Genomic DNA, 11,458 nt, shown 5'->3' with positions numbered 1-11,458 from the left:
TGGGAGCGATGGGAGGGAACGGTGAGCGCTGGGAATGAACTGGGAGCGCTGGGAGGGAACTGGGAGCGCTGGGAATGAACTGGGAGCGCTGGGAGGGAACTGGGAGCGCTGAGAGGGAACTGGAAGCATTGATTTATTATTTTGTATTAGTTATTATTTATTATTTTATGGGGCTGATTTATTATGTTATGATGTATATTACATTAAAATTTATTATTTTATGATAGATATTATATAAAAAGAAAGTTATATACTAAAACTCTCTATATTATAATATATATTATCTAAAATATATTTGTATGATAGATATTATATGAAAATAAAATAAATATTAATAGTATATATATTAATTAGAATTATAGTTTTTATTTTATTATATATTAAAAGATAATTATTTATTAAACCCATAGATATTAATATAGATATTAAATAAAATATTATTTATTATTTTATATATATTATAATGAGAGAAAATTATATATAAAAACAATATGTCTTACTTTAAAATATATTCTTTATTTTATGATATATATTATATTAAAAGAAAATCATATAATTAAGTTATATATATTAATATATTAATTAAAATGTGTTTATTACCTTTTTATATTGTTTTATATTTAAGGAGAATTATATATTAAAACTATACATATTAATATATTAATTTAAATTATATTTTTAAGATATATATTGTATTTAAAGAAAATAATTTAATAAAACTGTATGTATTAATATAGCTAATAAGTAAAATTGTATATTTAAAGATATATATTATTTTAAAATTAAATTATACATTAAAACCATACTAAAAATAGAAGGAAAGATTTCTTTAGAAGGCTCAAAAGGAAAAAATCCTGAAAGGAACGATATCAAAAGCTGCTGACCCTGAGAGAATCCGAGCCTGCTCCCCGTGATTGGCCATGAATTAGAAACAAATTAAAAACAAATTAAAAACAAATTAAAAACAAAATAAAAACAAGCAGTGCGGCCCAATCCCGGCCGTGCCTCTTGCATTCCGCAGCCGCAGATAATTCTTGTTTATCTTTTCCTCAGAGGCTCCTGAGCTGCTCAGGAGAGGGGAAAAAACCCTAAAAAAAGAGATTTTTCAGGAAATCTCGAGGAAGGCAAGGACCCTTTTAACCCTCTGTGTGCTGGGGCAGCTGCCAGCTCGGCCTGCGGGGGGCAAATGGGGGCGTGGGGGCAAATCCTGTCCTGGGATGGGGGCAAATCCCAAATGCCATCCTGAATTGTGGGGCAAATCCCGTCCTGAACTTGTGGGGCAAATCCCAAATGCCGTCCTGAATTGTGGGGCAAATCCCATCGTGTCCTTGTCCCCGTGGGGGCAAATCCCATCGTGTCCTTGTCCCCACGGGGGCAAATCCCATCGTGTCCTTGTCCTTGCTCCCCCCGAGCAGGAGCTGAGCATGGAGAGCAGCGAGGAGCCGGTGGCAGAGGCCGTTTGGAGCGGCTCCACGGCTCGGCAGGGAGAAGCCAACGGGGAGGAGAAGCCGCGGAGATCCCTGAGCAGGAGGGGCTGCAAAGGCAGAGCGCGGGGATCCGAGGGGGAAAGAGCCAGCCTGGGCCATGGAGGGGCTCAGAGATCCGAGCTGGGGCCCCGTGAGCAGCTCCAGGGAGGGGAGGAGAAGCCCCACAAGTGCTCCGAGTGTGGGAAGAGCTTCACGTGTAGGTCCAAACTGAATGCCCACCTGAGGAGCCACACGGGGGAGGAGCCCTATGAGTGTGATGAATGCCATGAGAGGTTTTCCACCAACTCCCATCTCGACAGTCACCAGAGCATTCACACCAACGAGCGGCCATTTTGCTGTCCTGATTGTGGAAAGGGATTCAGGCAGAAGTCACACCTGGTTATCCACCGACGCATCCACACCGAGGAGAGACCCTATAAGTGTGGGGAGTGTGGGAAGGGCTTCACCTTGAGCTCCCACCTGATTTACCACCAGAGGAGCCACACGGGGGAGCGACCCTACGAGTGTGACCAGTGCCAGAAGAGGTTTGTGAGGGGCGGTGATCTCGTGGTGCACCAGCGCTCACACACGGACGAGAGGCCCTTCCAGTGCCCCGACTGCGGGAAGCGCTTCAACCGCGTCTCCACCCTGAACAGGCACCGGATGATCCACACCGGGGAGAGGCCCTACGAGTGTGATCAGTGCGAGAAAAGTTTTGACAGGTCCTCCCATCTCCTCCGTCACCAGCTCATTCACACCGAGCTGAGGCCTTTCTACTGCCCTGACTGCGGGAAGGGCTTCAAGCAGAACGGCACCCTCATTACCCACCAGCGCATCCACACCGGGGAGAGACCCCACGAGTGTCCCCAGTGTGGGAAGAGCTTCAGAGACAGCTCCAACCTGACTGCCCACCTGAGGATCCACACCGGGGAGAGGCCCTATGAGTGTGAGCAGTGCCAGAAGAGGTTCCTGAGTAGCTCTGATCTCCGCCGTCACCAGCGCAGTCACACCAGGGAGAGGCCCTAGGAGTGTGATCAGTTCCAGATGAGGCTTTTACACCTCGTCTGATCTCCGCAAGCACCAGCCCTCATGCACGGGTGAGAAACCCTTCCGCTGTCCCGATTGCAAGAAGGGCTTCTGGAGTAACTCTGCCTTCATCACCCACCAGCGCATCCACACCGGGGAGAGGCCCTATGAGTATGATCAGTGCCAGAAAGGCTTTTACACCTCGTCTGAACTCCTCAGGCACCAGCGCATCCACACGGATAAGAAACCCTTCCGCTGTCCCGAATGTGGGGTGGGATTCAAGCACAACTCAGGTCTGGTCAAACACAGGAGGATCCACACCGGGGAGAGACCCCACAAGTGTCCCCAGTGTGGGAAGGGCTTTTCTCATATTTCCCACTTGAGCAGACACGAGAAGAGCCAGCACTGAGGGCAGCCCTGGGTGGGAAGAGCTCCGTGCGCTGCTCCAGCTCCATCCCACACTGGATGGTCTGTGCTGGGTGATCCCCAGTGAGCCCCGGTGGGAAGAGCCCAGGTGATCCCAGTTTGGAGGACACCTGGCTGGGGGCTCCACATCCACCTGGCTACTCGTAGCCTGGATTTTCTTTTTTTTTCTCTTTGTTATTTTTCTACAAGTTTTTAAATCCAAGATTAATAATAAAGACATCTAAAAAAGATGAGGATGTGGACATGGGAGGATATTCCAGGGGATGAGGGGGATGCTGGGCCAGAGGGAGTTGAGGGTTCCTGGGACAGATTTGGGGTTTCCTCCTGGCTTTGGGAACCCCACGGTCCCCATTCGCTGTCCCCATTCCCATTGCCGGTCCTTATCCCCAGTCTGGGTCCCCATTCCCGGTCTCCATTCCCGCTCCCTGTCCCCAATACTGGTCCACATTTCGTGTTCCCGTTCCTGGTTCGCATTCCCGGTCCCCATTCCCTGTCCCCAGTCCCGCTCCCTGTCCGCACTTCCGGTTCCATTCCCATTCCCGGTCTCCGGTCCCTGTCCCCATTCTCGGTCCTTGTCCCGATTCCCGGTCCCGGTCCCCATTCCCGGTTCCTGTTCCCCTTCTCGGGCCCCATTCCCTGTCCCGGTCCCCATTCCCGGTCCCCATTCCCGCTCCGCTCTCCCCGGACGCTGCAGAACCACCCCCAACATGGCGTCACCGAGCAAAGCCCGCGCTCCTCCCTCCCACCAATGCAAACGTGCGATCGCTCCCTGATTTGCATAACCACGCCTTCGCTCCGCGGCTGCTTTTGGGGCCGGCGTTGCCCGGGCCGGACTCGGAGCGGAGGAGGAGCGGGAGGAGGGGGAGAAGGAGCGGAGGAGGAAGAGGAGGGACAAAGGAAGAGTAGGGACAACGGAACAGGAACACCGGGAGGAAGAGGCGCCCCAACACTACGCGGTTCCCCCGCTCCGGCCGCAGCTGCCCCGGCCCCGCCGGCATCGCCGCCCGGAGCCCGCAGGTGAGCGGAGAGGGGGAGCTGGGCCCGACCCCATCGCGGGGGACTCCGGGAGGGTTTTTGTGGGGGGCAGGGGAGGCAAATCCCATCGTGTCCTTGTCCCCGTGGGGGCAAATCCCATCGTGTCCTTGTCCTTGCTCCCCCCGAGCAGGAGCTGAGCATGGAGAGCAGCGAGGAGCCGGTGGCAGAGGCCGTTTGGAGCGGCTCCACGGCTCGGCAGGGAGAAGCCAACGGGGAGGAGAAGCCGCGGAGATCCCTGAGCAGGAGGGGCTGCAAACGCAGAGCGCGGGGATCCGAGGGGGAAAGAGCCAGCCGGGGCCATGGAGGGGCTCAGAGATCCGAGCTGGGGCCCCGTGAGCAGCTCCAGGGAGGGGAGGAGAAGCCCCACAAGTGCTCCGAGTGTGGGAAGAGCTTCAGGTGGAGATCCAACCTGACTGTCCACCTGAGGATCCACACAGGGGACAGGCCCTTTGAGTGTGCTGAATGCCATCAGAGGTTTTACAGCAGCGCCCATCTGGTCAGTCACCAGCGCATTCACACCAACGAGCGGCCATTTTGCTGTCCCGGTTGTGGAAAGGGATTCAAGCAAAAGTCACACCTGGTTATCCACCGACGCATCCACACCGAGGAGAGACCCTATAAGTGTGGGGAGTGTGGGAAGGGCTTCACCTTGAGCTCCCACCTGATTTACCACCAGAGGAGCCACACGGGGGAGCGACCCTACGAGTGTGACCAGTGCCAGAAGAGGTTTGTGAGCAGCTCTGATCTCCTGGTGCACCAGCGCTCACACACGGACGAGAGGCCCTTCCAGTGCCCCGACTGCGGGAAGGGCTTCAACCGTGTCTCCACCCTGAACAGGCACCGGATGATCCACACCGGGGAGAGGCCCTACGAGTGTGATCAGTGCGAGAAAAGGTTTGACAGGTCCTCCCATCTCCTCCGTCACCAGCTCATTCACACCGAGGTGAGGCCTTTCTACTGCCCTGACTGCGGAAAGGGCTTCAAGAACAACAGCAACCTCATCACCCACCAGCGTATCCACACTGGGGAGAGACCCTACAAGTGTGATCAGTGTGGGAAGGGCTTCAGAGACAACTCCAACCTGACTGCCCACCTGAGGAGCCACACCGGGGAGAGGCCCTACGAGTGTGATCAGTGCCAGAAGAGGTTCCTGAGCAGCTCTGAGCTCCGCTGTCACCAGCGCAGTCACACCGGGGAGAGGCCCTTCCGCTGTCCCGATTGTGGGGTGGGATTCAAGCAGAACTGTGCCCTCATCGTCCACCGGCGCATCCACACCGGGGAGAGACCCTACCAGTGTCCCCAGTGTGGGAAGGGCTTCACCACAAGCAGCAGCATGACCAGACACCAGAAGAGCCAGCACTGAGGGCAGCCCTGGTTGGGAAGAGCTCCGTGCGCTGCTCCAGCTCCATCTCACACGGGAGGATCTGGTCTGGATGGTCCCCAGTGAGCCCAGGTGGGCAGAGCCCCCTTGATCCTTGTTTGGAGGACACCCGGCTGGGGGCTCCACATCCACCTGGCCTGCATTTTCTTTTTGTTATTTTTATACACGTTTCTAAATGCGAGGTTAATAATAAAGACATTGAACCAAAATGAGGATGTGGACATGGGGGCATCTTACAGGGGGTGAGGGACATGCTGGGCTAGAGGGAGTTGAGAGTTCCTGGGACAGATTTGGGGCTTCCTTAGGACTTTGGGAACCCCACGGTCGCCATTCCCTGTCCTCATTTCTATTACCGCTCCTTAATTCCTGTCTGTGTCCCTAATACTGGTCCCCATTCCCTGTTCCCATTCCCTGTCCCCAATCCTGCTCCCTGTCCGCATTCCCGGTTCCATTCCCAGTCCCCATTCCTTGTCCCGATTCCCGGTCCCTGTTCCCATTCCCGGTCTCCATTCCCGGCCGCTGTCTCCGGACGCTCCAACTCCCCCCCGCAGTGACGTCACCGAGCCAACCCCGCGCTCCACCCTCCCACCAATCCCAGCGCGCGATCGCGCTCAAATTTGCATAACCACGCCTTTCTTCCCCGCCGGCTTTTGGGGGCCGGCGCTGCCCGGGCCGGACTCGGAGCTGAGGAGGAGCGGGAGGAAGAGGAGGGGGAGGCGGAGGAGGAGGTGGAGGGACAAAGGAAAAGGACGGACAAAGGAAGAGGAGGGACAACGAAACAGAAACACCGGGAGGAAGAGGCGCCCGAAACCCGCGCGGTTCCCGCGCTCCGGCCGCAGCTGCCCCGCCCCGCCGGCATCGCCGCCCGGAGCCCGCAGGTGAGCGGAGAGGGGGAGCTGGGCCCGACCCCATCGCGGGGGACTCGGGAAGGGTTTTTGTGGGGGGCAGGGGAGGCAAATCCCATCGTGTCCTTGTCCCCACGGGGGCAAATCCCATCGTGTCTTTGTCGCCACGGGGGCAAATCCCACCGTGTCCTGGTCCTTGCTCCCCCCGAGCAGGAGCTGAGCATGGAGAGCAGCGAGGAGCCGGTGGCAGAGGCCGTTTGGAGCGGCTCCACGGCTCGGCAGGGAGAAGCCAACGGGGAGGAGAAGCCGCGGAGATCCCTGAGCAGGAGGGGCTGCAAAGGCAGAGCGCGGGGATCCGAGGGGGAAAGAGCCAGCCTGGGCCATGGAGGGGCTCAGAGATCCGAGCTGGGGCCCCGTGAGCAGCTCCAGGGTGGGGAGGAGAAGCCCCACAAGTGCTCCGAGTGTGGGAAGAGCTTCAAGCGGAGATCCTGCCTGATTGTGCACCAGAGAACCCACACGGGATCTGAGGGGGAAAAACCCAGCCTGGAGCAGGGTCAGAGCTCAGAGCTGGGGGTCCAAGAGCCGCTCCAGGTTGGGGAGGAGAAGCCCCACAAGTGCTCCGAGTGTGGGAAGAGTTTCAGGTGTAGGTCCAAACTGACTGCCCACCTGAGGAGCCACACGGGGGAACGACCCTACGAGTGTCACCAGTGCAAGAAGAGGTTCTTGAGCAGCTCCAATCTTCGTAGTCACCAGTGGATTCACACCGAGGAGCGGCCGTTCCGCTGTCCTGATTGTGGGAAGGGATTCAGGGACAATTCCGCTCTCACCACCCACCGGCGCATTCACACTGGGGAGAGGCCGTATGAGTGTCCCCAGTGTGGGAAGAGTTTCACCCACAGCTCCAGCCTGACTGTGCACCTGAGGATCCACACTGGGGAGAGGCCCTATGAGTGTCCCCAGTGTGGCAAGAGTTTCACCAAGAGCTCCTATCTGATTATCTACCTGAGGAGCCACACCGGGGAGAAGCCCTATGAGTGTGATGAATGCCATCAGAGGTTTTACACCAACTCCCATCTCGTCAGTCACCAGAGCATTCACACCAAGGAGAGGCCCTTCCGCTGTCCGGATTGCGGAAAGGGATTCAGGCAAAAGTCCAGCCTCATCATCCACCAGCGAATCCACACTGGGGAGAAGCCCTATGAGTGTGGGGAGTGTGGGCAGACCTTTAGAGACAGCTCCAACTTTTCAGTCCACCTGAGGAGCCACACCGGGGAGAGGCCCTACGAGTGTGATCAGTGCAATAAGAGGTTCCTGAGCAGCTCCCATCTCCTCCGTCACCAGCTCATTCACACCGAGGAGAGGCCGTTCCACTGCCGTGACTGTGGGCAGAGCTTCAGGCGCAAGGAGGCTCTGATCACCCACCGGCGCATCCACACTGGGGAGAGACCCCACGAGTGTTCCCAGTGTGGGAAGAGCTTCAGGGTGACCTCCATCCTGACTGTGCACCTGAGGAGCCACACCAGGGAGAGGCCCTACGAGTGTGGGGATTGCGGGAAGAGCTACACGTCCAAGTCCCACCTGATTTACCACCAGAGGAGCCACACCGGGGAACGACCCTACGAGTGTGACCAGTGCCAGAAGAGGTTTATGAGCAGTGGTGATCTCGTGGTGCACCAGCGCTCACACACGGACGAGAGGCCCTTCCAGTGCCCCGACTGCGGGATGGCCTTCAAAAGCGTCTCAAACCTCAACACACACCGACGCATCCACACCGGGAAGAGGCCCTACGAGTGTGGTCAGTGCAGGAAACAGTTTCGGAGCAGCTCCGATCTCCTCACTCACCAGCTCATTCACAGTGAGGAGAGGCCGTTCCACTGCCGTGACTGCGGGAAGGGCTTCAGGCGCAACTCTGCCCTCAACAAGCACCGGCGCAGGCACACGGGGGAGAGACCCTACAAGTGTGATCAGTGCCAGAAGGGCTTTTACACCTCGTCTGAACTCCTCCTTCACCAGCGCATCCACACGGACGAGAGGCCCTTCCGCTGTCCCGAATGTGGGGTGGGATACAAGCACAACTCTGCCCTCATCGTCCACCAGCGCATCCACACCGGGGAGAGACCCTACCAGTCTCCCCGGTGTGGGAAGAGCTTCACCACAAGCAGCACCATGACCAAACACCAGAAGAGCCCGCCCTGAGGGCAGCCCTGGGTAGGAAGAGCTCCGTGCGCTGCTCCAGCTCCATCTCACACGGGAGGATCTGGTCTGGATGGTCCCCAGTGAGCCCAGGTGGGCAGAGCCCCCTTGACTCCTGCTTGCAGCACACCTGGCTGGGGGCTCCACATCCACCTGGCTCCTCGTGGCCTGGATTTTCTTTTTATTTCTCTTTGTTGTTTTCATAAACCTTTCTAAGTCCGAGGCTAATAATAAAGACTTTGAACCAAGACGAGGATGTGGACATGGGAGGATCTTCGGGGGGATGAGGGGTATGCTGGGCCAGAGGGAGTTGAGGGTTCCTGGGACAGATTTGGTGCTTCCCCAGAACTTAGGGCTCCCCATGGTCCCCATTCCCTGTCCCCATTTCCATTCCCGCTCCTTATCCCCAATCTGTCTCCCTAATACTGGTCCCCATTCCCTGTTCCCATTCCCTGTCCCCAGTCCCGCTCCCTGTCCGCATTTCCGGTTCCATTCCCATTACCAGTCCCCATTCCTTGTCCCGATTGCCGGTCCCTGTTCCCATTCCCGGTCTCCATTCCCGGCCGCTGTCTCCGGACGCTCCAACTCCCCCCCCGCAGTGACGTCACGGAGAAAACCCCGCGCTCCACCCTCCCACCAATCCCAGCGCGCGATCGCTCTCTGATTTGCATAATCACGCCCTTCTTCCCCGCCGGCTTTTGGGGGCCGGCGCTGCCCGGGCCGGACTCGGAGCTGAGGAGGAGCGGGAGGAAGAGGAGGGGGAGGAGGAGGAAGAGGAGGAGGGACAAAGGAAGGGAAGGGACAAAGGAACAGAAACACCGGGAGGAAGAGGCGCCCCAACACCACGCGGTTCCCCCGCTCCGGCCGCAGCTGCCCCGGCCCCGCCGGCATCGCCGCCCGGAGCCCGCAGGTGAGCGGAGAGGGGGAGCTGGGCCCGACCCCATCGCGGGGGGCTTCGGGAGGGTTTTTGTGGGGCAGGGGAGGCAAATCCCATCGTGTCCTTGTCCCCGTGGGGGCAAATCCCATGGTGTCCTTGTCCCCGTGGGGGCAAATCCGATCGTGTCCTTGTCCCCATAGCGGCAAATCCCATCGTGTCCTTGTCCCCATGGGGGCAAATCCCATCGTGTCCTTGTCCCCGTGGGGGCAAATCCCATCGTGTCCTTGTCCCCACGGGGGCAAATCCCATCGTTTCCTTGTCCTTGCTCCCCCGAGCAGGAGCTGAGCATGGAGAGCAGCGAGGAGCCGGTGGCAGAGGCCGTTTGGAGCGGCTCCACGGCTCGGCAGGGAGAAGCCAACGGGGAGGAGAAGCCCCACAAGTGCTCCGAGTGTGGGAAGAGCTTCAAGAGGAGATCCTGCCTGATTGTGCACCAGAGAACCCACACGGGATCTGAGGGGGAAAAACCCAGCCTGGAGCAGGGTCAGAGCTCAGAGCTGGGGGTCCAAGAGCAGCTCCAGGATGGGGAGGAGAAGCCCCACAAGTGCTCCGAGTGTGGGAAGAGCTTCAGGTGGAGATCCAAACTGAATGCCCACCTGAGGAGCCACACCGGGGAGAGGCCCTTTGAGTGTGATGAATGCCATCAGAGGTTTTGCACCAACTCCAGTCTTGTCAGTCACCAGAGCATTCACACCATCGAGCGGCCATTTTGCTGTCCCGATTGTGGAAAGGGATTCAGGGAAAAGTCACACCTGGTTATCCACCGACGCATCCACACCGAGGAGAGACCCTATAAGTGCGGGGAATGTGGGAAGGGCTTCACCTTGAGCTCCCACCTCATTGTCCACGACAGGAGCCACACGGGGGAACGACCCTACGAGTGTCACCAGTGCAAGAAAAGATTTATGAGCAGCTCTGAACTCGTGGGGCACCAGCGCTCACACACGGACGAGAGGCCCTTCCAGTGCCCCGACTGCGGGAAGGGCTTCAAAAGCGTCTCCCACCTCAAAAGGCACCGGCACATCCACACCGGGGAGAGGCCCTACGAGTGTGATCAGTGCCAGAAGAGGTTCCTGAGCAGCTCCAATCTCCTCAGTCACCAGCTCATCCACACCGAGGAGAGGCCATTCCACTGTCGTGACTGCGGGCAGGGATTCAGGCACAAGTGTGCCCTCATCGTCCACCGGCGCATTCACACCGGGGAGAGACCCCACGAGTGTCCCCAGTGTGGGAAGGTCTTCACCTCCAGCTCCAACCTGACTGTCCACCTGAGGAGCCACACTGGGGAGAGGCCCTATGAGTGTCCCCAGTGTGGGAAGAGTTTCACCCAGAGCTCCAGGCTTACTGTCCACCTGAGGAGCCACACCGGGGAGAGGCCCTACGAGTGTGATCAGTGCCAGAAGGGCTTTTACTCCTCATCTGATCTCCTCAAGCACCAGCGCATCCACACGGACGAGAGGCCCTTCCGCTGTCCCGATTGTGGGGTGGGATTCAAAGAGAAGTCAACCCTTGTCACACACAGGAGGATCCACACCGGGGAGAGACCCTACAAGTGCCCCCAGTGTGGGAAGGGCTTCATAGACAGCTCCAGCCTGACTGTCCACCTCAGAAGCCACACTGGGGAGAGGCCCTACAAATGTGATCAGTGCCAGAAGAGCTTTTACACCTCGTCTGAACTCCTCCTTCACCAGCGCATCCACACGGACGAGAGGCCCTTCCGCTGTCTCGATTGTGGGGTGGGATTCAGGCACAACTCTGCCCTAATCGTCCACCGGCGCATCCACACCGGGGAGAGACCCTACCAGTGTCCCCAGTGTGGGAAGGGCTTCACCACAAGCGGCAGAATGACCAAACACCAGAAGAGCCAGCACTGAGGGCAGCCCTGGGTGGGAAGAGCTCCGTGCGCTGCTCCAGCTCCATCCCCCCCTGGATGGTCTGTGCTGGGTGATCCCCAGTGAGCCCCTGTGGGAAGAGCCCAGGTGATCCCAGTTTGGAGGACACCTGGCTGGAGGCTCCACATCCACCTGGCTACTCGTAGCCTGGATTTTGGTTTTTTTTCTCTTTGTTATTTTTCTACACGTTTTAAATACAAGATTAATAATAAAGACATCTAAAAAAGATGAGGATGTGGACATGGGAGGATATTCCAGGG

General features: G+C 57.0%; 2 protein-coding genes across 2 annotated transcripts; both read left to right on the top strand.

The window, feature by feature from the left end:
• The first annotated feature begins 554 nt into the window (after positions 1-554).
• Positions 555-6,292, top strand: LOC141725978 (uncharacterized). Its single transcript, XM_074530142.1, has 2 exons — positions 555-2,486; positions 4,018-6,292. The coding sequence occupies exons 1-2, from the start codon at positions 1,218-1,220 to the stop codon at positions 5,314-5,316; spliced, it is 2,568 nt and encodes an 855-aa protein (XP_074386243.1). The 5' UTR covers positions 555-1,217; the 3' UTR covers positions 5,317-6,292.
• Positions 6,293-6,396: 104 nt separating this feature from the next.
• Positions 6,397-11,438, top strand: LOC141726104 (uncharacterized). The gene is made up of 2 exons (XM_074530422.1): positions 6,397-8,170; positions 10,136-11,438. Exons 1-2 carry the CDS (start codon positions 6,402-6,404, stop codon positions 11,178-11,180), a joined length of 2,814 nt encoding a protein of 937 aa, XP_074386523.1. The 5' UTR covers positions 6,397-6,401; the 3' UTR covers positions 11,181-11,438.
• Positions 11,439-11,458: the final 20 nt, after the last annotated feature.

This window comes from Zonotrichia albicollis, chromosome 32 (assembly GCF_047830755.1).
Source record: "Zonotrichia albicollis isolate bZonAlb1 chromosome 32, bZonAlb1.hap1, whole genome shotgun sequence".
Lineage (NCBI taxonomy): Eukaryota > Metazoa > Chordata > Aves > Passeriformes > Passerellidae > Zonotrichia > Zonotrichia albicollis.
This window is presented reverse-complemented; position numbering and strand designations above follow the sequence as displayed.

What these genes read in the sequence shown, in the direction of transcription:
- LOC141725978 (XM_074530142.1), top strand. Translation starts at nt 1,218, where the DNA reads ATGGGGGCAAATCCCAAATGCCATCCTGAATTGTGGGGCAAATCCCGT. An exon ending in GCAGTCACACCAGGGAGAGG is followed by an intron (nt 2,487 to 4,017) that starts CCCTAGGAGTGT and finishes GGGAGGCAAATC; the next exon opens with CCATCGTGTCCTTGTCCCCG.
- LOC141726104 (XM_074530422.1), top strand. Translation starts at nt 6,402, where the DNA reads ATGGAGAGCAGCGAGGAGCCGGTGGCAGAGGCCGTTTGGAGCGGCTCC. An exon ending in CAGAAGGGCTTTTACACCTC is followed by an intron (nt 8,171 to 10,135) that starts GTCTGAACTCCT and finishes CTTCACCTTGAG; the next exon opens with CTCCCACCTCATTGTCCACG.